The 27,713-nt window shown below is 39.0% G+C and overlaps 5 protein-coding genes across 6 annotated transcripts; 1 reads left to right on the forward strand and 4 right to left on the reverse strand.

Annotated features, from left to right (window-relative positions):
- The first annotated feature begins 183 nt into the window (after positions 1–183).
- Positions 184–24,349, forward strand: LOC146485057 (uncharacterized). Its single transcript, XM_085103717.1, has 5 exons — positions 184–458; positions 22,917–23,340; positions 23,489–23,596; positions 23,696–23,942; positions 24,093–24,349. The coding sequence occupies exons 2-5, from the start codon at positions 22,987–22,989 to the stop codon at positions 24,347–24,349; spliced, it is 966 nt and encodes a 321-aa protein (XP_084959843.1). The 5' UTR covers positions 184–458; positions 22,917–22,986.
- LOC146485058 (neuronal pentraxin receptor-like) lies at positions 3,726–9,472 on the reverse strand. The gene is made up of 5 exons (XM_085103760.1): positions 9,218–9,472; positions 8,105–8,339; positions 6,934–7,064; positions 6,244–6,507; positions 3,726–4,829 (listed from the first exon to the last, which is right to left on the reverse strand). Exons 1-4 carry the CDS (start codon positions 9,378–9,380, stop codon positions 6,452–6,454), a joined length of 585 nt encoding a protein of 194 aa, XP_084959886.1. The 5' UTR covers positions 9,381–9,472; the 3' UTR covers positions 3,726–4,829; positions 6,244–6,451.
- On the reverse strand, positions 10,250–19,098 carry LOC146485059 (C-reactive protein 1.4-like). Of its 2 annotated transcripts, XR_014863490.1 has the most exons (7): positions 16,767–19,098; positions 16,226–16,412; positions 14,857–15,091; positions 13,851–13,981; positions 13,140–13,403; positions 10,881–12,722; positions 10,250–10,812 (listed from the first exon to the last, which is right to left on the reverse strand). XR_014863490.1 is itself a non-coding variant. In XM_085104007.1 (6 exons), exons 2-6 carry the CDS (start codon positions 16,386–16,388, stop codon positions 12,469–12,471), a joined length of 1,047 nt encoding a protein of 348 aa, XP_084960133.1. In that variant the 5' UTR covers positions 16,389–16,412; positions 16,767–19,098; the 3' UTR covers positions 10,250–12,468. The 2 variants fall into 2 exon arrangements, 1 of the variants encoding a protein (XP_084960133.1); XM_085104007.1 differs by having other exon boundaries at positions 10,250–12,722.
- Positions 19,239–27,703, reverse strand: LOC146485060 (methylthioribose-1-phosphate isomerase-like). The gene is made up of 3 exons (XM_085104006.1): positions 27,527–27,703; positions 21,022–21,682; positions 19,239–20,369 (listed from the first exon to the last, which is right to left on the reverse strand). Exons 1-3 carry the CDS (start codon positions 27,656–27,658, stop codon positions 20,089–20,091), a joined length of 1,074 nt encoding a protein of 357 aa, XP_084960132.1. The 5' UTR covers positions 27,659–27,703; the 3' UTR covers positions 19,239–20,088.
- LOC146485061 (uncharacterized) lies at positions 24,403–25,779 on the reverse strand. Its single transcript, XM_085103718.1, has 4 exons — positions 25,434–25,779; positions 25,199–25,305; positions 24,630–24,764; positions 24,403–24,531 (listed from the first exon to the last, which is right to left on the reverse strand). The coding sequence occupies exons 1-4, from the start codon at positions 25,777–25,779 to the stop codon at positions 24,403–24,405; spliced, it is 717 nt and encodes a 238-aa protein (XP_084959844.1).
- Positions 27,704–27,713: the final 10 nt, after the last annotated feature.

The following is a 27,713-nucleotide window of genomic DNA, read 5'->3' on the forward strand; positions in this document are numbered from 1 at the left end:
AAAACAAACAAAAAAACGCGCAAAAACATTTTGCCGTTTGTTTCAGAATATCGGCGCCCTTCTGTGCTTTACCTAAAAACCATTCAGATGAGTAAATGGCACTTGATAGAAAATCAGCCTCTGCTAAGAGAGATCTTCAAAGACCCTTCCTACTTTCGTACAAAAAAGGGAAATCTTTGAAAGACGGCGTATTCGTAAGAGCAAATTAGCTTTGAAGGTCATATTCTTCCGATCTCGACCAATAGGAGCCGTGTTTGGCCTGTCATTTTACCATCATTGTATAATTGTTTGTTCTTAAGTCTTATTACAAATCACGACAACGTGGTATTACAATTCACGACAGCTCAGATTATTACAAATTACGACAACAGGTTATTACAATTCACGATAGGTACGTTACTACAATTCACGACAACTGTTATTACAATTCACGACAGGTATTACAATTCACGACAAGTGTTATTACAATTCACGACAGGTATTACAATTCACGACAAGTGTTATTACAATTCACGACAGGTATTACAATTCACGACGGTATTACAATTCACGACAGAACACACGTATTTCCCTCCATTATCTTGTTCTTAAGTACGTCCTTTATCGGCGTTAAAGAAAACAGACTGAAAAACTTCCCCCGTTGTGACACGAGCCAAGTACAGTCTTTCTCAAACCAATATTAAATAATTACTTCAGGTAGAGAAATATTAGTAAGTTCACTCTGTGAACAGTTTGTCGAATTTAATTAAGCGTGGCCGTAGATAAATTAAAACCGAGGAAAAATGAGCAAACAAAATGTCAACTTTGTCAACTAGGTGGAAAGAAGCCAACAGAAATGTCTTTCAATGTATACACAGCTGCTCATTTATGATAATAACTAGCGTTCTATGAGTTGTACAAAAATAATTCTCATTTTGTTGTTTTGGTTAAACATGCTTCACGAAAATGCTAATAATTCTCCTTGGAGACATAACCTGAACAGCCTAGAATAAGATACAAAGTAGGAACGTAACAGCAAAAAAGAAAGCTAAAAGCGAGATTATGAAGCTTGTAAAGAGCTGATAGAGATAATATAAATTTAAGCATTGCTGCAGCTTTGATATGAAGGAAGACGCATCTTCAGATTATGCCAAGGTGGCGGTACATTTGGCGCAAAATGGAACGTAAATTTTAAGTTACAGAGCAGGAAAAACAGTGGGGGGGGGGGGGGGGACAGGGGGGTCGGAACCTCCCGCCTCCCGTACCTTTGCCTCCCGCCTCCCGCCCTTTTTCGCGTTTCTCCCGTCCCCGAGTAAAGAAGAAGGCTTCAAAACCCGTATTAGTCATAAAGCTGTACCAGGATGTACCATTCTCAGGCCTTTCATTATTCATTTTTTTACTATATATATTTTGATTAACGTTAACATTATTGATAGGTTTTGTACTCTGAGTTAATGACGTTTTGACTAACATAAGGGCTTTTGTTCTTGAGCCATTGTAGCTTGATCAGAAATAAAATACAAGCAGCGGTGATAAACATAATAAAATTGCGCATTTTATGTAACCTGACGTTTCATATGCTACGTCAAGCTAAAATGCGCAAGTATCACCGCTGTTTGTATTTAATTTTTGACTAACATGTTCGGCTTGTTTGACGGTTCAACCATTCTTTCAGTGACAACAGTCTTAGTCCATCGTGCAGTGTAATAGTTGTTGCATTTCTTAATTATTCATTTGTTGGGATCATGTAATTCAAATGGGGAAGTAGGACATGGCGAGCCGGCAGCCAAACGCCCCAGTTTAGAGTTCGGTTTGTCTGCCTAATTCTTGGCGCTGTATTGCGGATCCATCGCATTTACTTGATACACTAATTATAATCTTGATATCTTTCTCGATATCCTAACTCCCTAAAATTGCGTGAAAAAATTGCTTTTAGTGCGGGAAAAGGTAAAATGAAACTTTAGGACCTACTTTCAATCCAAGGTTTAAATCTCTGCGTTACTGGTGGTGAATTCTAAGCTCGCTGCTACTGCTCTTAGGAAAGAATTACTGCATTAAATGCAAAAAGCGTCCGAAATTAGGCCGAACAAACTGTTCATCAAAAGAAGTCTTCATCCATGTGCAGAGGAGGCTGCACTGATCTCCTTCTACTCCTAATCCTACTCCTCTTTTCTATGAAGTCGACGGTTCCTGGTTGCTTCCCATGCTGTTTGGCTGCCCATTGTAATAGGAACCGATTTTGCTTTGTCCAAAACGAAAAACGGTGTCGTGAAACGAAACACTCCGCACTCTCCACGTGCTCATTGAAACAGCATTCCATTCGCAAATTCCCATACACCATGCAGCAAAATCTTTAGTACAGTCCGATTGACGGTCATTGGGAGCTAAATCCCAAGAAGGTCGTCCATGCCCCAGATTTCTCACTACCGCACTGAAAAATGCTAAGAACTACTAAAATGGCCTTTGACGATATTGAATCTCTGATACTAAATTTACAAGACGCGTATTTGCTCGCCACTCACCTCTTTTGAGACTTCTAAAAACTTGCGCGGCACTCACACATGTGCACACATGTCACGCTTGACATTTCATGAGCTATGACGTAACACCATGAAAGGGTTTACAATTTCACCGGAAGTAACCCTGTTTATCGCCTGAGCACGAATTTTCGTGTGCACTCGGATATAAAAGATTGTGTAAAGCCTCGGAGGACGCTAAATGGAAAACAAATAACATTGTGCAACATTGTTGAGTTCTTTTTTTGATAGTATTCTAACGCATTAATAAGTAAAGAAATTCACCGTTTTGTATTGCTCTCCCGCTTCCCGTCCTCTTAGAACTTCCGCCTCCCGCCCTTTCCTCTCCCGTCTCCCGTACCCCTCCCGCCCCCTATTCTCCCGAGCTCCCGCCCCCCTGCCCCCCCCCCCCCACAAAACACGCAGCAAAACCACGAGAAAGGAAACTACCTTCAACATGCCTCATCTCTCGGTAACTTCACCCGGCCTCTCAAATTTTTCCCCTTATTTCCAACGATACTGCAAGATCTGCAATCTAGCCTTGCCTAAGTTTGTGGAATCAGCTAACTTTAAAAGTTAAAAAGTGACATTTCAGTAGAAGCATAATAAATTCTACTTTAAATTTATAATTCCGTTAATTCGTTAACTCTGTATATGTACTTTGTTGTACTTACATGTATTTGGCACAGCAGAGCTAAATCAAATTTTGAGAAAAAGAAAGAGATGTGCATGATAGAATTTTAATGAAAGAAACTATAAGCTATTGTAATTAGTCGCCACCTAGAATTAGCAAAACTAGCGTTTTACCTCCTGAAAATCACGAAGGCAGACGCGAATCACTGAATGGGTGAACTCGCGTGCAAGGCGCTAAGCGCCAAAAGTGTGAATTCGTGTGCGAGCAGGGTTAACTGAAAGACAACAAATTATCACCTACAGGATACACGTGATTTAGAGATTCTTAGACCTTAACTATTACCAATAACAATTATTACAATTTAAAAATGATTATTTCATTTCTTGGCTCATCTTCTCTTGTGTAATGATCTAATGAATATATTGCATTTTAAAACGGGGAGATTTGCCTGGACATCGTAGTACGTTTTGTTCACCCGCGAGACGACGTCCGAGAAAACTTAAAGAAGCAGCCTACACAAGCTGATTTTCCTTTTGTTTTTGGTGGACAGGGGAGGAAATCAGTTTTAGGCATATATCAGTGAAGTCCAGCTTGCCGTTTTGCGTAAACCACGCGTTAAGTCAATAACTACAACAAAATTGAATAAAAAATGTATTGAGCAACAGCTGTTGACTAAATCTATAATTTCAGCAATTCATGCTTGATATGGCATTATAAAGTTTAAGAATTTTAAGGTGCCCGGGTTTGGGATGGTTCCTGCAAAAATGTGTCTCCGGTACATACTCTATGCGCGAAGTTCATCAAGTCCAAAGTCCTGTTGTAGGGACAACATCGCTGCACTATTCTTGGGGCCACATTCAGGAAGCTACATTCTTAGTATCGTTTCTGAACAATAGCCTATTGTTGGAATAACAATAGACTGTTGTTAAGAAACAAAGTTTAGGATACATCTTAACCAGGGAGGGTATCGTAATCTGGCCCCTAAAGCCTGTACAAGGCACACATAAACGAGGGGCCCTGTCGCTGCTACATGCCGTGCCTACATTATCTCGTGTGGGTACATGATCACCCCCCTGTTATGTGCCCCCTTAGTGCGTACATAGCAAACAATTTTATGGCAGCTGCACATCCCTGCTACATGCCTCCTCGTGTTTTCAACATCCCCTAACTAAATTCTATATAAAAATTCACCATTTTTACAATAGGCGACTTTCAAACTTGGACGCTAAACTAACTTTAAGGTATTTTCAATCGCGTTTGGATTAGATTTTTGCTACCGGGCAAACTGTCATGAGAAGGTCCTTTATAAAGAGGCTTCGCTGTTGGAAGACCGTGAAGTGACCAAATTCGTTGTTTCTTTCTCCTAGTGTCACTCTTTCTTTAAGTGGGAAATCTACAATGTAGGAAGCACTTGCTCTATCTGTTATAACTGGTTACAAAACATCTTCAATACACCATTTCATAGTGCATATCATTCCTGTTGCCTGTGCCAATGAGATCATTTGGAAACTCTTTCGTTGTAGCGCTGTTTAGTTGACAAAAGTACTTGCCATCCGGCCGTTTACGTAAGTCAAATGATTGACAGCGGCAATTTCGGAGGCAGTATGACGTGCAGGCAAACTCGTCCCGAACTATATAATGGGTAATTTTGTGTCCCATCAGCCTCAATTTCGGTTGCGTTGTGAACATTGCATCTGCGTCTGGAAAAGAAGACCTTTTTTAAATCATTCATTTCTCTAAAGCCACTTTAAAGCTATTTAAACGCTTTAAGCCCTAACAGTTATCAGCGTCAAATTTCTCCTTGTAATACCAATGCTTATTCAAACCCTGAGCCAATGAGAATTAAGGATATGATCACACAAGGTGAAATTTCTTGATATTTTAATAACTTAGAACTCCCCCGTACTTTTATACGAAAAGCATGGGGACAAGATAGGAGAACTGTTTTTGATATTAAGGCTTAAAGGGTTAGGCTCATAAGGAAGCTTAGATACATACAGAAATGTCTCATATTAGAAGTACATTGTTTTCAACTGTTCCCAAATGATATTTTCCAAAGAATATCAGCGTGTTGGTGGCAACTGAAGATGGAGAGCGAAAGTTCATTTCTTTAACTCTTTCACACCCAAGAAAGTCCGAAAAATTTCCTTCTAGTACTAGCAAAAGAAAAGCAAAGCATAAATAGAGCTCGTTGGCGTCGTTGGCTTGATCCAAATATAATGATCACAGGCACACCATGTGCTCTTGGACGCACACTTAATTTTCTTAAAATAGATTAGAGCTGGAATTAACAGCTCTAAATAGGCAGTTTATGCACAAAATAAATTAATGGTTACATTGTGTCCGAAAATAAAACACAGTCTTCTCACTGACACCGAACTACTGGCCTATACAGCCTATACACTTTTAGGCATTACAAATCCTCGCAGCTACTGGGAGAGAATGGCCTGAGAGGATCCCTACCGCCCCTACCACTAGAGGGGACTTCCGTCGCGTTGAATCTCTAATTTTGATGCCACTTTTACCCGGTTCAAATGCCGTACTTCACAGAAATATTCACATGAGCCGAATCCAGTGCGAACTTAGACCGACCCATATCAATTAAGAGCCCGAATCAATTGATTCAGACACAGACGCCGAACATAATTCAGCGGAAATTAATTCACAGACCCATACTATGTAATAATTTATGCATTTGTTCGGCACATGTTAAACACGGCGTCTGGATCAAAGCCGTTCTACAGTCGTTATTCCCGGCTGAGCAAGGCGGGTTAAAACGGCTGAGCCGATCCGAATTACATCGACCGTTCTGAATTGATTCAGACGCCGTATACTTCACATGTAATTAATTAATTGATTTCAAGGTTATAACAGTTGAGTAATCCGTTCATCTTTACATGATTATGTGAAGTATGGCGTCTGAACCGGGACTTAGAAGAACGTAACGTTGGGGTATTTATAATAGTTTCTTCGGAGTGACAGCATTAAACATCTGAGTTGGGTACGGACGAGACACGCAGTAATTACTGAATTTTGTTCGTTGTGTAATATATATATATCTGATATATCATCAAGAGAAAATTGGAAGACCTTTGGAGAATCCGTTATACTTACATGAAGCACTGCACGCCGAGGATGTGGACGTCATCATGGCGCCATATTTTAGCATGGGCCCGATCACGTGTGCACACCAGTATAACACGTTTCCTCTGTTTAGGTCGCATGCGCGGTAAACGTTCTGCACTTCATCTCTAGTTAGGTATCTATTCCAGATGTTCAGGTTACTCAAGCTTCCATTCAAGTGGTTAGAGAACACACCTTGTTATTTGTTCAACACGGCACCGATTACCAGAGAACCCCCTCCTTTGAGCACTTTTTCTGAGTGACAAAATAAAAAGGATTCTATAGTGTTCATTTCTGTTTTTCTCTGTCGATTTTTTTCTTTTTGTCTTTCTTGACTACGAGTTCGTTAAGGAATCCACTTCACCGTGAAGACTATGCAGAAAACTAGCCGCCTTTATTCGATTTTATTGCTCGGTGATTGGATTAGTAAACGCCTAAATGACTTTCCTTCCTTGTTGTTTTTCACTCGTCCAAAAAAATCGGGCGATGGATATGAAATCGGACGACGGTTATCGTTTCATAACTTGCACCACGTGACAGGTTTCATCCTATAAGACCACGGGGAAATTAATCGATGAGTTACGGGGGCTAATAACTATCCAGAAGGGAACCAATCAAATCACGCATTTGCTTCTATCCATGGGTAGCCACCTCCTGGGGTAGTCTATATTAGTGTCTTACCTTGTCTATGTTGGCGTGGCAATGTTACGTCATGAACACCTTCGAAGAATACAATCGTTTCACGGTTAGACTGGTCCCACATCGTGCACACGTGATGCCAGTTCTGGTCGGTAAGGTCGATACCAGGAAAACTGGAAAATCAAGTTAAAGCAAACGGAATGATCGTTATGAAGAGGAAGAGCAATCGCAAAGCATGAATATTGAAAGAAACTATAATACTGTGGTATTGAACAGAGTTACAGATTTGGTTGGCAGTATCCGCCGAACTTGAATCTTATGAGGCGTAATCAGATGATACAGGGCATGCGTGGTTGGCACTCTAAAGGAACTAAGTGAAAAGTGGACGCAGAGGCGCGCACGAAGTACATGATGAGAGTGCGGAGCGCGAATTGAAAGAGAGCGAAAACGTGAGCGCTCTGTTTGCCTCCCTCTTTGCCTGCGCACCCGATTCCCGCCTTTCCTCTCCCTTTAAAGCCTTACCACACAGGCTATATTAATCAGATCAAATCAAATTAAAGTGCGTTTGTTAACCTCATTGTCTATTGAAAAAAGATTAGTATATGATAACAAACTACAATGTCAAATTTCCAAATTAAAGTAGTAAAAATAAATAGAAGTAACATTGGCAGAGGATTTCGATGGCTTATAAATAAAGAGCAAGGCTATAGTAACTGATGTAACTGAATGGGCGAGGCAAAAGGGGGATTCGCTTAGTACACGGTTAAATTAATTATCTGATGGAAAAGTTATGCAGTGAAACAAACTTTGATGAAAGTGCTCAACCGAAAAAAATTTTTAAATTGTATATTAAAATAATTAATTGCATATTAAAATATTAATTATATAAATATTATTATTATTATTATTTTTATTATTATTTAAAAATTTTTAGTAATTGCATATTAAAATATGCTTTGAGCACTATCAAGGTGAGGAGAACGTTAATTTTTACCAGCAGAGATGAAAATTAAATGTGTTTTGTCCACAGTAAATTTGAGCGTTATCCCTTCGCTTCGCTTTGCTAACCCCCCCCCCCCCCGATCATTGATGCCCTCATCCCCATCAATTTTATATGGGAGTCTCCCCTCCCCCCTCCGCGGACAAAACTACGTTAACAACTCTGTTTATAAAACCAAACATTCTCATCAATTCAAGGTGTAGATTTACTTACGCAATAGCCTGATCATCCATGTAGATATCTATCGCTGATCCATTAGCATCCAAGAGATATGCTTTTTGGAACTTAGCGTTGGTGTACGACAGCAAGGTCATTGACTTTGAACCACCAGGATTATAAACGAGTTTCACCCAGAAACAAAACGAGAAAGACGTCATGTCTGGAATATCATCAGTGATTGCATAACCGCCGTAAGCCGAATATTGCGGAAAGTTAACATCGAACGGTTCTATGAAATGACAACAAAAAAAGTAAGTTTTTAAAAAGGCATGAGCTACTTCACTCCGCAAACTCATTGACAAGACTCCGCAAAGGAGGATCGGTCACTGTGGAACTTAAAAAATAACATTACGCGTGCATGGACTAGGTATTTGACATGGATTCAAAATTGTTTATGGTTTAAAAAGATATTAAACAATTTTTGCTTCTCCGCAGAAACAAATTGTTCTTCGCTATGATTGTGTGTGGGCATGGACAGGGGATATAGGAAAGCCGTTCTTTTCAGTACGAACACTGTTTTCTATTACATGGAATTAAAGTTCATTTAGTCCGAGTCAGAGTTTTGCAGTTAAAAATAACCCTACCCTGCTTCGACCACCAATAGGGACGTAAATTTTTTAAAAAGACGTTTTCATAGAATGAAATGAAGCGCCAGAGTATGGTTACTTTCTATGCCTCATGCCACTAGCGTGAGGTCAACACCACTCAACTTTGCCCCACCAAGTTAGGCCAAGTTAGTGACCGAGATATCTCTCGCTGGTATCGAAATCTTTCGTTAAGGACGATCACATAACTGTTAAGTACTAGGAACGTTGTTGCTTTGCGATGAAAAATCAATCATTTACGCGCCACTGACTGACAACAGTATTTAATTTGTGGCCTCTTGAAAACCGATTTCCGAAAAAGAACAGAATAATACACAGTCTTGTCTGATCCTTTACTGCCCGCGTTTGAGAAGTTTAACTGCTTTTGTAATTTAAACATTTTCTTCATCCTGTGCAGACTTTTTATGCTTTATACAAACTTTTTGACAACAAAAATTCATTGACACCACTGTTATTGTTAAAAAATTAAACTAACTGAGGGAGTTACAAAAAGAGAACTTACCCGAATCACTGACTGAAGCGGATCCTCCTGATTGCGCTGTAAGTGACTGGAAATTCGAACAAATCACCAAGAGGAAAATAAAACTGACCCGGATTGATGCCATGTGTAAGGTGCATCTTTCTTGGAGAACGCTTAACCTGAGTGACGTCATCAAACCGAACATGCTCAGGGGGCACGTGACCTATGCCTCCAATAAAACGATTAAAGAAAAACGAAATAAAACAAACAATAAGAAAAAGCAAATTAAAGAGAAAGAAAAAAAATATAAAATGGTCTTTAGTCTAGAGAAAGGGAATCCGTTATCCAGCCAAATATTGTTCACCACTTTAATTTTCTAATGGATTTTCTAATGGTAACTGAACAAGATAAAAGTTGATACTTTTATTTTGTAAGAAAAACCTTGACCAAACCGGCCATATAACTCTCGGCTGACGCATGTTAAGCATTGATCAATTTTTCATTATTCGAAGTTATGAATTCTACGTGTAAGAAAAACACAACGTTCTGAGATTGAAATAAGGTACAACAATGGAAATAATTATATAAATATAAAAATGTTCATACCTCGACCTTGTTCCAAGTTAATGATAATTCCGATCTGAAGAAGAATACAGCTCGTTGACAGATGTACACGTATTTTCCCTACATTATCTTGTTCTTAAGTACGTCCTTTATCGGCGTTAGAGAAAACAGGCTGAAATACTCCCCCAGTTTTGACACGAGCCAAGTACAGTCTTTCTCAAACCAATATTAAATAATTACTTCAGGTAGAGAAATATTAGTAAGTTCACTCTGAGAACAGTGTGTCGAATTTAATTGTAGTGAACGTGTTCATAAATTAAAACAGAGGAAAAATGAGCAAACGAAATGTCAACTTTGTCAACTAGGTGGAAAGAAGCCAACAGATATGTCTCCCAATGTACACACAGCTGCTCATTTATGATAATAATTAGCTTTCTATGAGTTGTACAAAAATAATTCTCATTTTGTTGTTTTGGTTAAACGTGCTTCGCGAAAATGCGAATCAATTATTCTACTTAGAGATATAACCTGAACAACCTAGAATAAGATACAAAGTAGGAACGTAACAGCAAAAAAGAAGGCTAAAAGCGAGATTATGCAGCTTGTAAAGAGCTGATAGAGATAATATAAATTTAAGCTTTGCTGTAGCTTTGATATGAAGGAAGACGCATCTTTAGATTATACCAAGGTGGCGGTACATTTGGCGCAAGGTGGAAAGTAAGTTTTAAGTTACAGAGCAGGGAAAACACGCAGCAAAGCCACGAGAAAGGAAACTACCTTCAACATGCCTCATCCCTCGGTAGCTTCACAAGGCCTCTCAAATTTTCCCTTCATTTCCAACGATACTGCAAGGTCTGCAATCTAGCCTTGCCTAAGTTTGTGGAATCAGCTAATTTTGAAAGTTGATAAGTGACACTTCAGTAGCAACATAATAAATTCTATTTTTTTAATTCCGTTAATTCGTTAACTCTGTATATGTACTTGGTTGCACTTACAAGTATTTGGCACAGCAGAGCTAAATGAAATTTTGAGAAAAAGAAAAAAATGTGGGTGATAGAATTTACTGAAAGAAACTATAAGCTATTGTAATTAGTCTCCACCTAGAATTAGCAAAACGAGCGTTTTACCTCCTGAAAATCACGAAGGCAGACGCGAATCACTGAAAGGGTAAACTCGCATGAAAGGCGCTAAGCGCCAAAAGTGTGAATTCGTGTGCGAGCAGGGTTAACTGAACGACAACAAATTATCACCTACAGTATACACGTGATTTAGAGATTCTTAGATCTTAACTATTACCAATAACAATTATTACAATTTAAAAATGATTATTTCATTTCTTGGCTCATCTTCTCTTGTGTAATGATCTAATGAATAAATTGCATTTTAAAACGGGGAGATTTGCTTGGACATCGTCGTACGTTTTGTTCACCCGCCAGACGACGTCCGAGAAAGAAGCAGCCTACACAAGCTGATTTTCCTTTTGTTTTTGGGGACAGGGAAGGAAATCAGTTTTAGGCATATATCAGCGAAGCCCAGCTTTCCGTTTTGCATGCGTAAACCTCGCGTTAAGTCAATAACTACAACAAAATTGAATAAAAAATGTATTGAGCAACAGCTCATGACTAAATCTATAATTTCAGCAATTTATGCACGATATTAAGAATTTTAAGGTGCCCGGGTATGGGATGATCCCAGCAAAAAATGTGTCGCAGGGACATACTCTATGCGCGAAGTTCATCAAGTCCAAAGTCCTGTTGTAGGGACAACATCGCTGCACTATTCTTGAGGCCACATTCACGAAGCTACATCCTTAGTATCGTTTCTGAACAATAGCCTATTGTTGGAATAACAATATAGACCATTGTTAAGAAACAAAGTTTAGGATACATCTTAACCAGGGAGGGCATCGTAATCTGGCCTCTGTAGCTGGAACACATAAACCAGGCTCCCTGTCGCTGCTACATGCCCTGCCTACATTATGTCGTGTGGGTATATGACCGCGCCCCCGTTATGTGCCCCCTTAGTGCGTACATAGCAAACAGTTTTATGGCAGCTGCACATTCCTGCAACATGCCTCCTCGTGTTTCCCACATCCTAACTAAATTCTACATAACAATAGACCCTTCTCCAAAATGGCGGCCGAAAATTCCAATAAGTTAAAATTAAAAACCTCAGCATTAGAAAGAGCACGTTTACTTTAGTAACCCTGCAAAGTTTCAGCATATCAGGTGTAACATTAGCTGAGAACATATCAGTTGAAAAATGAAAAATTTACAGATGTTTGTATGACTGGGGGTATGACGTATACCCCCAGTCATACGAACGCCTGTAAATTTGTCAAATTTCATCTTACATTTCCTAAGCTGATATAACACCTTATATGCTGAAACGTTGCAAGATTACTAAAGTAAAGGTTCCCTTTCCAGTGCTGGTATCAGTTTTTCATTCAGTTCAATTTTAACTCTTTCAAGTCTGTTGCCGCCATTTTGGAGAAGGGTCTATTCACTAAGACGCTAAACCAACTTTAAGGTATTTTCGATCGCGTTTGGATTAGATTTTTGCTACACGGCAAATTGTCATGAGAAGGTCCTTTATAAAGATGCTTGGTTGTCGGAAGACCGTGAAGTGACCAAATTCGTTGTTTCTTTCTCCTGGTGTCTTTCTTTAAGTGGGAAATCTACAATGTAGGAAGTACTTGCTCTATCTGTTATAAACGTTACACAACATCTTCAATACACCATTTCATAGTGCATATCATTCCCGTTGCCTGTGCCAATGAGATCATCTGGAAACTCTTTTGCTGTAGCGCTGTTTAGTTGACAAAAGTACTTGCCATCCGGCCGTTCACGTAAGTTAAATGATTGACAGCGGCAATTTCGGAGGCAGTATGACGTGCAGGCAAACTCGTCCCGAACTATATAATGGGTAATTTTGTGTCCCATCAGCCTCGAGTTCGCTTGAGTTGTGAACATTGCATCTGCGTCTGGAAAGAAGACACCTTTTTTAAATCATTCATTTCTCTAAAGCAACTTTAAAGCTATTTGAACCCTTTAAGCCCTAGCAGTTATCAGTGTCAAATTTCTCTTTTTAATATCAATGCTCAGTTCAAGCCTGAACTCATGAGAATTAAGGATATCATCACACAAGGTGAATTTTCTTGATATTATGATAACTTCTTCCCAGTACTTTTTAAAAAAAGTATGGGGACAAGATAGGACAAGACAAGAGAGGATGCCTCTCTTGGCTAAGACATTTCACATGAGAAGTGGTTCTGGAACGCGGAGCGACAAAATTAAACGTCTGAGTTGGTTATGGACGAGACACGTAGTAATTACTCAGTTATTTTCGTTTGATCGTCAAGAGAAAATTGGAAGACCTTTGGAGAGTCCGTTATACTTACACGAACCACTGCACGCCGAGGATCGGGTCGTCATGGTGGCGCCATTCCTTAGCATGGGTCCGATCATGTGTGCACACCAGTATAACACGTTTCCTCTGTTTAGGTCGCATGCGCGGTAAACGTTCTGTACTTCATCTCTAGTTAGGTATCTATTCCAGATGTTCAGGTTACTCAAGCTTCCATTCAAGTGGTTAGAGAACACACCTTGCTGTTTGTCCAACAGGGCACCGATTACCAAAGAACCCCCTCCTTTGAGCACTTTTTCTGAGTAACAAAATAAAAGGATTCTATAGCGTTCATTTCTGTTTTTCTCTGTCGGTTTTTTTCTTTTTGTTTTTCTTGGTTACGAGTTCGTGAGGAACTCCACTTCCCCGTGGAGACTATACAGTTATGAAAGCTAGCTGCCTTTACTCGATTTTATTGCTCGGTGATTGGATTAAAAAGTAAAGGTCTAAATGACTTTCTTTCCTTGGTTTTGTTTTTACTCGTCCAAAAAATCGGGTGAAGGACATGAAATCGGACGACGGTTACCATTTCATAACAGTCATCGGATCTTGCACCACGTGACACGTTTCATCCAATAAAACTGCGGGGAAATTAATCGATGAGTTACGGGGGCTAATAACTATCCAGAAGGGAACCAATCAAATCAGGCATTTGCTTCTATCCATGGGTAGCCACCTCCTGGGGTAGTCTACATTAGTGTCTTACCTTGTCTATGTTGACGTGCCAATGTTTCGGCATGAACACCTTCGAAGTATACAATCGTTTCACGGTTAGACTGGTCCCAAATCGTGCACACGTGATGCCAGTTCTGGTCCGTAAGGTCGATAGCAGGAAAACTGGAAAATCAAGTTAAAGCAAACGGAATGATCGTTATGAAGAGGACGAGCAATCGCGAAGCTTGAATATTGAAAGAAATTGTAATACTGTAGTATTGAAACAAAACGAAATCGGTACAGGCGCAAACCCATTTATATTTACGAAATGAGTCTGGTCAAATTTAAAGATTTTAACTTGTTCATTTGAAACCATGAACGTCCACACGTCCGGCAGAGTGCAATACTCTACTCTACTCTCAGAGATCAGGTAGTAGAGTATTGCACAGTTTCTGAAGTGTGTTTAGTAACCTCATTGCCTATTAAGAAAAGATTAGTATCTGATCACAAACTACAATGTTCCAAATTAAAGTAAAATAAATAGAAGTAACGTAAGCAGAGGCTTTCGATTGTTTATAAATAAAAAGCAAGGCTATAGTAACTGATGTAACTGAATGGGCGAGGCAAAAGGGGGGAGTCCCTTAGTATACGGTTAAATTAATTATCTGATGTAAAACTGATACAGTGAAACAAATTTTGATGAAAGGGCTCAACCGAAAACAATTTTAAAATAGCTCTGAGCACTATCAAGGTGAGGAGAAGGTTAATTTTTATGAGGAGTGTTGAAAACTAAATGTTATTTGTGCACCGTAAATTTGAGCGTTAGCCCTTCGCTCCAAATTACTTTCCCCTCCCCCCCCCCCCGCACCGGGTGGAGGGGGGCTCCTATATAAAAGTGACGGGCAGGGTGATCGTCGAATATTTCAACTCCTAAAAGGTACGACGATCATCCCCATCACTGTTATATGGGAGTTCCCCATCCCCCGCCAACAAAACTACCTTAACAACTCTGTTTCAAACCAAGCATTCCCATCAATTCAAGGTGAAGATTTACGTACACAATAGGCTCATCATCCATGTAGATATCTATCGCCGATCCATACGTTTCCAAGAGATACGCTTTTTGGAACTTAGAGTTGGTGTACGACAGCAAGGCCATTGACTTTGAACCAACAGCATTATGAAAGAGTTTCACCCAGAAACAAAACGAGAAAGACGTCATGTCTGGAATATCATCAGTGATAGCATAACCGCCGCCAGACGAAGGTTGCGGAAAGTTAACATCGAACGGTTCTATGAAATGACAACAAAAAAACGAAGTTTTTAAAAAAAGCATTAGCTACCGCAATCCGCAAACTCATTAACAAGACTCCGCAAAGGAGGATCGGTCACTGTGGAACTTAAAAAATATTAACATTACCCATGCGTGGACTCGATATTTGACATGGATTCAAAATTGTTTATGGTTAAAAATGATATTTAACATTTTTTGCTTCCCCGCAGAAACAAATAAGTTCTTCGCTATTATTGTCTGTGCGCATGGACGGGACATTCGTAACAATAGCAAACATGATGTACGTCGTAACTCATTAGCGATCTACATCATCATTGCTAAATCTGTAAAGACATCACGCCAACTATAAAATAATTTTGAAAACAAGGTTGGTTCTTTCTTTGACGGTTTTTGAAGGGAAAGGACTTTCACACTGCCGTGCCAAGTATAAAATTGACGTTTACAAGAATTTGGTGATGTCAAAAGAGGAAAGCCGTTCCTTCACGAGTCCGTACGAACGCTGTTCTCCATTACAGGGAATTAAGGTTCATTTGGTCCGAGTCAGAGTTTTGCAGTTAAAAATAACCCTCAGGAGTGCACAACGAACCCTACCCTACCCTGCTTCGATCACCAATACGGACGTAAAAGTCGTTTTCAAAGAATGAAACGAAGAGCCAGCGGATGGCTACTTTCTATGCCTCATGCCACTAGCGTGAGGTCAACACCACACAACTTTGCCCCACCAACTAAGGCCAAGTTAGTGATCGAGATATCTCCCGCTGGCATCGGAATCTTGGGCTAAGGACGATCACATAACTGTTATTATAACTACTAGGACGTTGTTGATAAGTTTGCGATGAAAAAATCAATCATTTACGCGCCACTAACTGGACCTAACTGACAACGCTATTTAGTTTGTGGCCTCTTGAAAACCGATCTCCGAAAAAGAACTGAATAATACAGACAGTCTTGTCTAATCATTTTCTGCCCGCGTTTGAGAAGTTCAAGTGCTTTTGTAAGTTAAACATTTTCTTGGTCTTTTGCAGACTTTTCATGCTCTGTACAAACTCGTCAGTAACTACAAAAATTCATTGACACCACTGTTATTGTTGAAAAATTAAACTAACTGGGGGAGTTACAAAAAGAGAACCTACCCGAATCACTGACTAAAGCGGATCCTCCTGATTGCACTGTAAGTGACGGAAGATTCCAACAAATCACCAAGAGGAAAATAAAACTGACTCGGACTGATGCCATGTGTAAGGTGCATCTTTCTTGGAGAACGCTTAACCTGAGTGACGTCATCAAACCGAACATGCTCAGGGGGCACGTGACCTATGCCTCTAATCAAAACGATAAAGGAAAAACGAGATAAAACAAACAATATAAAAAAAGCAAATTAAAGAGAAAGAAAAAAAATAAAATGCTCTTTAGTCTAAAGAAAGGGAATCCTTTATCCAGCCAAATATTGTTCACCACTTTTCTAGTGGTAACTGAACAAAATAAAAGTTAATATCTTTATTTTGCAAAAAAATCCTTGGCCAAACCGGCCTTGCGCTTACATATGATCAATTTTACGCTATACAAAGTTATGAATACTACGTTTTAGAAGAACGCAACGTTGTTTTGTCATTATATGAGACTGAAATAAGGCACAACCGTGGAAATAATTATATAAATATAAAAAGTTTATACCTTGTCGTGTTCCGAGTTAACGATAATTCCGATCTGAAGAAGAATACAGCTCGTTGACAGAAATACAATGTATTTCCCCTACATTATCGTCCTCTTTGCGGCATTAGAAGAATACAGGCTGAAATACTTCCCCAGTTTTGACAGGAGCCAAGTACAGTCTTTCTCAAACCAATATTAAATAATTACTTCAGGTGGAGAAATATTAGTAAGTTCACTCTGTGAACAGTTTGTCGAATTTAATTAAGCGTGGCCGTAGATAAATTAAAACCGAGGAAAAATGAGCAAACGAAATGTCAACTTTGTTAATATGTAGGAGGAAAGAAATCAACAGATATGTCTTGCAATGTACACACAGCTGCTCATTTATGATAATAACTAGCGTTCTATGAGTTGTACAAAAATCATTCTCATTTTGTTGTTTTGGTTAAACATGCTTCGCGAAAATGCTAATAATAACCTGAACAGTGAACACGCGTGGCAATCCTGAATCCATAAACTGAAGCGATGGATCTTCGAGCCCCTCCAGTAATATAATTGACGAGCGTCTATGTCTTGTCCCCATTTCGAGTTAAGTAAACAACGACAAAAAAAGTTCAGTGTGATTATTAAAAGTTAAATTAACGTTTGGCACTGAAAATAGTTTTTTTTACGCGACATGAACAAACCAGAAAACAATACGTAAGTTTGTGATATAAATTCATGGCATTGAGTTAAACAAAAACCGTCTTGTCATTGTTCAGCAATAAAGGTGGTAAGGAAAACGCCACTATCCAAACAAGAATATAATTACATAGTCTCTGAATTGCTTGTGCAAGAGAACATTTTGACTCATTTTTATGACCATTTATTCGAGCAAAAACAATCAATGGAAATAGCTAGATACTGGAAATGAGCCTAACTTATTATAATCTAAACTGAGTCTTACAGGATTACTGATCATTACTGATAAGTGATCATGTCATTTGTCAACTCCCTATTGTCCAATGGTCCAATTTGTTCTGAGAAAAGATAACTTCATGATAAGTATGCATACAGACGATAAAATACCGGAATCAAAGAAATGGAGTAGATTTTCTTACGCCAGATTGCGCTCGACTTACTCATTTTGTGAGGTTACTTGCTCAATGTTGATGATTCGAGAACGTTCCCAGGATGGGGGGAGGGGGAAATAAGTACTCCATACGGTGGGGATACAGAATACAGGGGAAGGGGGTCCACCCGAAAGGGGTAAATTTTTTTTCTTTTTCATTCTCCAAGTATGCGAAAGGCGGGGGAGGGATACACTGTAAACCGAAGGGGGAAATTGTTTGTTTTACGTGCATGAAAGGGGTACAATTTAAGTCAAAGTTGGTATGTGAAAGGACAAGGGATTAACCTTCCGAGCGGAGCCTTCCCGTACGGAACTTTTCTGAGCCGCCCGGGATGGAAATGGGAATTATTTTTGCCGTCTTGTTGCAACTGTGCTGGGCATTACTGACTTAAAAAAAACACTGCTCTGAATCCCAAAATCACACGAAAGAGCTCAGTACATAGCGCTTTCTTTTGAACAGATACACTCTAGTTTTATATAAGACCGTCTAAATTTGCATGGGGCTGAGACTGAACGTTATTTTTTTCTGTCAATTAAGTTATCTGTTATTAGTATTTCAATAAATCGGCTATGCGGACGTGACCAAGATACCTGGCGATATGCGCCGTAATGTGGTGTCAATGTTAATGTTAAAATGTGTCCCTTTATCACTGGGGTTAATTGGACTGTATAGACTGAAGTTTTACATGCATTATTTTATCCGTATTTATACTGTTCATTTTAAAAACATTTGGTCGAAATAAAAATGCTCTAATAAGTAACTCTCAGCCTCGGTAATGTTCTTAGTATGTTCTTAAATTAAGTTAATCTCAGCCTCAACGTTCTTAGAAAAAAGGCTCCTAAAACATCAACAAAAAAAAAATTAATAAATAAAGTGTAGCAGCTAGAAAACGAAATTTCATCCACCAGTAGATCGCTGCTGTCACTGTCAACCACCACTCATGTCATACAGTGACAGCAGGATCTACTAGTGGATAAAATTTCATTTTCAAAACAATATCTTGTATTTACTTTCGGTTAATACGCAGGTGTGAAATTCTCAGGTGAATGTCAGGCACTGTTTGTTTAATGGTCACGTTCCCTGCCCGGAACGAAATGTAAATTTTACAAACAGACCCTTAGACACCAATTCCATGTTTTCTTTTGGCTACTTTTCAATATTTAGCAGTAATAATAAAATATATTATTCATTGTTTGATTTTGTGTCATGGATTATTGTATAAAGTCACTCTAAACAACCACATTTACAAGTTGTTGGGTTAACCCTTGCCAAATGAGAATCAGTATGCAATAACAATAATTAAGATACCTACACTAAAACTTTGCCACCGATGTATGAAATGCCCTAGACATTACTCTAAGAGAGACACCCACCATACATGTAGTTGCATTTAGGTGTGGCTTGCCCAAAGCCAAATTTAATTCATACTTTGAACTATTTCCAGTATATATTTATCATAAATTTTAGCATGTAATTAATCTAACTTTATCTCCTTTCTTTATTTATTCTTATCTATTGATAGTCACTTTATTTTTAGTGAAGGTGTTACAGTCGAGCCTCCCATAAGTGCACACCCTTGGGACCCAGAAAAAGTGCTCGCTTAAGAGAGGTGTCCGCTTATGGGAGGTTAAAAATGTAGTGATTGACAAGTATGTAGCTAAGAACATGACCAAGTGTCCGCTTATGAGAGGTGTCCACCTATGAGAGGTGTCTGTTAGTGGAGGTTTGACTGTACTTAGGTCTTAATTGAGTACCTTTCTGTAAATGATTTTGCTATGTAGGCTTCCCCTTTAAAGATTTATTGTTAGCACTTGCCAAATGAGAATCAGTGCACAAAAATAATATTAAGATACCTCCAAAGAACAACAACAGTAAGAACTACAAAGAAACAAACAAAGAGCAGTTACAAACAGCTAGTGGTTTCAACTCCACCAGCCTACATGTATGTGGTCCTTGAAGAAGGAATGTTATGGTTTAAATAGTCTGGGAAGAAGTCAGCCCACTCTACCTCCCTCCCATACGTTGACCTTTCTACACCTACAGGTATAATTTAATATCGTGAATGCCAAATTTACTTATTTCACATACAGTATCACTGTATGTGAAATAAGGAGTATGAATGCATGAGTGGGGTACACATTCCATTTTATTACAGTTTTAAATCACCCCTCCCCCCCCCCCTCCCACAAAGAGACAGAAAAAATTAAAGTTAGTGGTTGGCAAAATAGTCATCATCTAGCTCCTTTAATTTTGTCCATCATTGCCTCCTTTAATTCAGAAGGTTTAAAGACTCCATATTCTGTGATAATGCCTCCTGTAATTAGCTCTGCTGGTGTGATGTCAAAACCTGGATTCCAGCAACCAATCCCATGAGCTGCAATTTGCACATCACCAACTGTAGTCAGCTCGTGATGAGGCCTTTCTTCAATCTCAATTTGGTGGCCACTCTCAAGATTGAGGTCTATGCTGGTAGAGGGTGACGCGACGTAAAAAGGAACCATATGGTATTTGGCTGAAAACAAGGAAAGGATCTATTGATGTTCAAGGCAATAACACAACTAAATTTGACAACCAAAGATGTAGACTTGATGATCACAGCTTAACTGCTGGTATTAACAAATGCAGACTGACCAGTTTCATTACATTGAGAAAAGATTTAAAAGTCTTGCGTTCTACCAAAAAGTGTGACTTTCTTTCAAACTCAGAAACAGGTGCAGGTAAAACCTTACATGTCATCAAAACTGGACTGAGGTGAACAAAAAAGGGACCTTATGACACCATTAACATGCCAATCTTGAGCTACTGTGTACGGTCAGTTTAAGATAGTTGAACCACACGGACTCCTCAGAATGTGCAGTTTCAGAAAATATCCATACTCCCCTCCACAGAAAGGTGTTTGTTTTGCACATCCCCGCTCCCCATAGGAAATTCCAGTTTAGCTTCATACTTAGCTTCTAAAATTTTGACTTTCAAGATCCCCCTCCCGCTTGGAATTTCCGATGACCTTCCATGGGGTGGGTACGGATTTTTTCTAAAACTGCACAGTACACTTGTACATGTGTTCAACAACTTTGAAAAATTCAGTACACTTTTCAATCACTGAAAAATCCCACAGGCACCATTAACACAGTCATCATTACGTACCACACAATGATTGTACCTACCAGCTATAGCTATTTGATAAGTACCAATCTTGTTTGCTGTGTCACCGTTAGCAACCACTCTGTCAGCACCAACAACAACTGCATGTATCCCTTTTGTTTTCATAAGCAATGACACCATGGAATCTGCAACTAAAGTTGATGGAATCTTCTCATAAACCAGTTCATAAGCTGTAAGCCTCGAGCCTTGATTGTAAGGCCTTGTTTCAGTGCAGAACACGTGATCAATACAGCCTTTCTCGTACAAGCTTCTGATGACACCTAAAGCAGTCCCGTAGCCCGCTGTTGCAAGAGAGCCAGTGTTGCAATGAGTGAGTACCTTCAGCTTGTCGGCATTTGTCTGCTGTACCATGTGTTCGGCTCCATACCGTCCAACAGTTTGGTTATCTCTTACATCTTTCGCCAACATCCCTTCTATTTCCTGAACAACTTTCTTCTTTATATCTTCAGTGTCTTTTGTTACTGAGGACAAATGCGTAACAAGTGATATTAGTTCCCTTGCAGTGTCTGATATATTCACAGCTGTTGGTCTTGCTGTTGTAAGATATTCCATCTTCTCTGTAACAAACTGTACAAGTTCCTCCACTGAGCTGAATGACCTTGGCAGCATCTCTACTATCAAACTCAGGGAACCGACAATAGCAATGGCAGGCGCACCACGCACCTGGAACAAAAATGCAATGTCATAAACACCATTCAAACTATCTTGAGGTGTATAATACGATAAAAATTTTGATACACCCAATTGAAAAAATGTTGTCCCGTGCAAAGTGTGAACCATACAACCTGGAGGAATTATGGGGTGATCTTATACATATAATGCGCATGTTTTGTGTTGTTCTCTTGTCCATATTTCTCAAAGCTTAAAATCAGCATGTGCTGTTATTTTCTAGCAAGAAGAATGCAAATAGGCTCATACAGGTAGGTCAAAGGTCCTGACACCCTTGCCTTACAGGGTGCTTGAGTGTTCCAGATAACTTTCAAAATCAGAGAGTCAAGGAATAATTTTGAGGGGTCAATAGCTGTGGTTCTCTCTTAATCTCCTTAAGTCTATACCATTCATTTTGTCGGGTCAGGAAGCCAGGCTTGTCAGGTTTTTGACCTGAGACCCCTCTTTTATCTGAAACAATGGTGCTTACATGGATAATGGTTGGACGTCTATTCTGGTAAATGGCATCTAAAAACTTGAAACATGTACATCACAATTTACAAATGTACATAAACTGGTTTTATGAGTTGACATAGGAATTAGTTTTCAGACCGGGGGGTATAAATCTCTCTGTCTGGTATGGCTACTGGGGTGAACTTACTTTGGTATGACTTACTATAAAATTTTAGTAATAGACCAGTACCATGTAATTTATGTTCACTATATACATGCAGAAATGCAAGAGGGGGATGGAATGAACTCATGATAATAGCTAAATGTGAAAAGTGATCTGCTATCATGTAAGCATCCCTTTAATTGTTGGGAGGTTCAAGCACAAAGTAATTCCATTAATTTCTCATTTTGCTGTTAACCAGCTAATTTACCTGTAATGTATCAACACATAAAGTTAAACCTCCATTTGTTTAAAATAGTTTATTTCATCACACTTCAAAAATTGACAATAAGCACTCATCAGTTACGAGTAAAATGAGACAAATAATTTACGCATTAATAAATTTTATTTTAAACAAGTCAATCATCCCAAGACCAACTATATTTCAATGGTAGTCAAATAACATTATAAAAGGAAACAATCCAGTACTCTAACAGTGATACGAAAGTGCTCAAGCGGTTGTTATCAAGCTGCATGTCTGATGGTATACTGTATACCATACACCAAGATAGCAGTATGGTACTGTTACATGTATACAGCTGATTCGACAAAGGTTGTCTAAAAAAAGCATAAAAGCGTACGCGACAATGCCGAAAGGTTGTCTGGGAAATACCCAATAAATTTCAATAAAAGCTCAGAATCCATAATGCCTCGACCGTACAGCGAAGACTTGAGATGGCGGGCAATATGGATGAAAGAGTTTCTAGGATACAGCGTTGACGAGGTAGCGGCTGCTTTGTACATGTCGCCAAAAACCATTCTTCGCTACGTATCAAAATGCCTGAATTCTGGAGAAGTGAAAGCAGAGACTTTGGGACGACCGATGAATAGTTTTCTTATGCATCCGCACGTGGAGTTTGTAATAATGGAAGCGGTACTTGACCACCCGGAAAAAACCCTCTCAGAAATTGCCCAGAATGTCTACGAACAGACAGGGTCAGAACGTGCTCTTTCGAGCATATTGCTGTATTTAAAACGGAACCGTTTTAGCCGAAAAAAGGTTTGTCACATATTTTTTGTCAGTGCTATATTTTGATTTTTCCCTGCTTATGTAAATTTAAGAAAAAACATGTTATTGTTATTATTTTTATTATTATAATCACTCATTGTTTTTTTAAAAGCTAATAACCATTCATTGGTTTTAAAAGCTCACAGCAAGTGCCCTTCAAAGATCTGAAGCAGACAGAGTACTTTTCAGGTCTAATGTTTGTCTCCTGGATCCTGAGATGTTGGTGTTCTTGGATGAAAGCGGATTTGTATGTGTTTGTTTGCTGTCTGACACAGCATTTCGTTCTCTCTTTTACTATTACTTAGCCCTGATCGTTTAGTGGTCTCACTTTTTTTTATTTCATCAGGACAAAAGACTTAAACGTACATATGGATATAGCCCGATCGGCAAAAGAGCTGCACTGAAACGTATGGCGCAGAACTGGGGACCGCGCATAACTGCCATTCCTATTATTTGTACAGAAGGAATGATTGATCTTGGTGTTTTTCAGGGGAACGTCAATGGGGCAACATTTGAAGACTTTTTGGATGAAAAGCTATGCCCCAACTTGCTTCCATTTAATGGAATCAACCCGCGATCAGTGGTCATAATGGGTACGATAGAATCTTTGGCAGCATTAGGACTTTTATCGAATTGTAAAATAATTGTTTCCACCCTTGTCCAAATTCTCTATTAAAAACATCATTGTAAAAAGCCCTCTCTCATGAATTCATTTCTTCCCTTATTTCTTATTTGTCTGTTAGATAACGCGGCCATCCACCACACGCAAGCAGCGATTGACGCAATCAATGCAACGGGAGCAGTTGTTGTTTTTCTTCCCCCCTACAGTCCTGATTTTATGCCGTGTGAGGAACTCTTTGGACAAGTAAAGAGCTGGATCAGGGAAAACGATGTGGCCTGGCAATTTTGCATGGATCCAGAACTTATGGTTGAAGAAGCGTTTCTTCAAGTCACGGATGAAGAAATCAGAAACTATATTCGGCATACAGAGTATTTTTAATGACTTTTGTTTGCAACAGTTACTATTCATGTAAATTATGAATTTGGTTTTAATTACAAAGAACTCAGTTCTGCCAACAGCTTGTCCTTCTGTGAAGCGAACTCATTTTCGTCAAGAACACCATTGTCGTTCAAAATCTTAAGGTCCTTCAGCTGCTGAAGGATTGCACTACGGATACGTGTCTAAACCAAAAAGAAATCAGCTGATTAATTAAAACTGAATACATGAAGACATAAAAAATCCACCTGTAGGATAAATGTTAAGGCTTAAAGGTTCTTACCTTTTTTTCAACGTCCGTAGAATTCCCAGTGAATTCATTGTTGGATGGTTGAGTGTGATTGACCAAACATCTCGCCTTCCCAGTAAAAAATGGGACGTCTGGAGGGTTGTCTTCGTTGTCGTGGGTTCCGTTTACCTGAAACAAAAAAACAATACTAATACCTGCATTTTAATAGCCACATTAATGAGCTCCAGGCGTTATGAGCAGCAGTTAATATATTGTTGTTTGCTTCAAAATTTGTAAAATAGTATGTACAGTAGGTATCAAGCAATATTTTCAGGAAAATCAGAGATAAATGATGCGGAGGAAAGAAATATAACATTCTACTTGCTTCCCGATTATTAAACGCTTTGATCAGTGCACGATAAAGCGTGCGTTACTCCACGTGCAATTCATGCTTTTTTGTACGTTTGTCCAAAATTTATATGAGTAGTTACCAAATTTCTTCAACTCCTACTTTAAAAGATAATATTCAAACAAGGTTACAAAAATGTTGTATTCTAATGATGAGAATTAAATATGCCTTAGCTGACTGGAAATGATCCGCGGGAAATTTAAATTTTCCTCACCATCATTCGCGCCCAGCAACGTAACTTGAATTCTGGAAGCTTGTGTTTTTTTCGCAGTCTCGACAAGCAAGCGTCATAGCTACTCTCTCCTCTTTCGTCATCATCTTCTTCACTTCCACTCACCGCAGTACTGCAGCTGGGCTTAACTAAGTTTAGTAAATGATAACGGACAGTGAAAAAAATAAGAACATGCAGTTGACCTTCAAGTGAGGCAGAACGCGCCTTGTTTTATAGCGTTTGTAAACAATACCTTTCCTCTTTTTTCCTGGAAGAACTTTTGGAGGGTCTTTATGTGGGTCCACCCACAAGGTTATGATGCCGTTTTTTGCCAAGGATAACGCCTCAGCAAGCTGGATCTCCGATGATATGGAGTACTTTTTCTTTCCGTCGGCGTAGTACCCAATTTGGAATGTTGTGTCTGACGCGGGAGCGATTTCCCCTCTGCAGTTCTCGAGGAGGTATTGCTTTAAAGTGAACACATTCTCACATAAGGGCACGCCCTTTACTGAATAGGTGTCGTACCTACTCTTGTTTGTTTCCTTTAACACGCGCAGACAAATATTCATAGTTCCGCCTTCCATCGCGCTGAAAACTCGTGAACTTGACGATGAAACAGTAAACTACCCCAACCCATAATGCCTTTCGGTATTGTCGCGTACGCTTTTATGCTTTTTTTAGACAACCTTTGTTGAATCAGCTGTATATGGGGCTATGTCAACCTCAATTGATCAAGTTGTTGAGAATACAAAATTGATTTGTAATGGGAAAGCTTTTGGTGTCTCTTACGGAATCTTCATCAACTGGCCTGGCACTGGCTCATCACTTGATGAAGTTCTGTGAGGGTATTGATCCTGATCGGGTAACTGTTTTTAATTTGATCAACAAAAGGTATTAGGATCAAGTAATAACATCTTTGTTAATTGTAATAACAATAATTGAATTACAATGTTGATTGTCACTTTACTGATGTGCATAAATTATGGACAACAAATTTACTATTTACAAAATGATCAGCATTAGTTGAAAACAAGATCAGCAAGAAACTTTTCTTCATCTTCTGTAAGTTCCTTGTAGCTTTGTTTTAAATCCACTGGCTGATCTACATAAACCTGCCTATCCTTGTTTTCAGTGTCTCTTTCACTTGCTAACATCAAATATATTTATTGTTGCACACATTTTTCCTTCTTGGGATGTAAGGTTCAAAATCAGCTGCCTTTGACCTAAGTGCAACTAGAGATCATTTGTGCTTTGGAACTGAACTAGAAAGGCTCTGCTTTTTGTCCATCTTAAAGAATGACTGCTCAGGCTTGGATGTTTTGACGTTAATGCATTTGAGCACCGGTATTTTTTTTCTTTGCAAATGAGGAGTATTTTTAACACGAGCTTTGCCTTTCCTTGATTCACCATGTCTTAAATTTTGTCCATTATCTGAAGAATACTGTAGCCTTGGGAAGCTTGGTTCTGCAGAAAAAGATTTTTCTTCAGTTATCTTCTGTACAAAAAATGTGGAAATTTCTCCAGAATCAAACGGATACATACAATTTTTGCTGCTGCAGAGCAAAAGAGCTTCCTTGAAGTTGACATGGAACTGTACAAGCTTGCTTGTGATCCCTTGCTTTGCACATGAATCACAAAATTTGTGGCAGTTTTCGGTTGCATGCCTATATGAATTTAAATCCATATAGCAGCTGCAGTTCACAAGAATATAATAATTACTAACTCTCGTGATGAAAGAGTACAACAAATAAAGATATCTAAAGCCAAACCAACTAGGAATGAACAATAAACGTTCGTGAACGTACCTGAAACTTATGAAACGTTACCAAAACGTACCAATGCTAACGTCAGCAAAACCTTAGACACGTGGCCAATTATCCAACAAGATAAACAATAACATTGAATGGTTCAATGTGAATATCTCTCTGTTGCCCAACTGCAGTACAACTATATGCACACTAGACCCTAGATCTACAGTTCATTTTTCAGCACCCGGCAGTTCACATTGACTTCTATTTGTGCACGGAGAACTTTGTGGTTTCATTTACTCTAGTCCTTTAGATGTATGGGCATATAACTTAAGTTTATCCCGGCATAGTAAATCGAACCCAGTTTATGTACATGACTCATGCGCCAGCATCTCTCAAGCTCACGTCTTAAGCAGTTATTTTACGTCTCCAGATTAGAAAAGGAAAACCACAAAGAGAAAAAAATGGCTTTAAAAAGCATACCATATTTCAGGCCAAAAAACTACATTAAATCATCCTTTTTAAACCCAAAAGCTTACGTTTTACTACCACAAGTAACAAGTAATAAGTAACCACACTGTACCTTCATGGATCGAATCGCTTTCCAACCGTCTTCAACGCATCTAATTTCCTCGTAAACGGACTCATGAGGAAGGAGAAGTTGGTTCAATATCTCGAGATGGCCACGGTCATATTTAATAGCCAAAAGAGACATTTTTTAGCTGAAAAAGTTGGACGACCGAGGGTGTTAGCGACGGAAGCCCCAATGC

This window comes from Pavona decussata, unplaced genomic scaffold (genome assembly GCF_977016875.1).
Source record: "Pavona decussata unplaced genomic scaffold, jaPavDecu1.1 SCAFFOLD_28, whole genome shotgun sequence".
In the NCBI taxonomy this organism is placed as follows: Eukaryota; Metazoa; Cnidaria; class Anthozoa; order Scleractinia; family Agariciidae; genus Pavona; species Pavona decussata.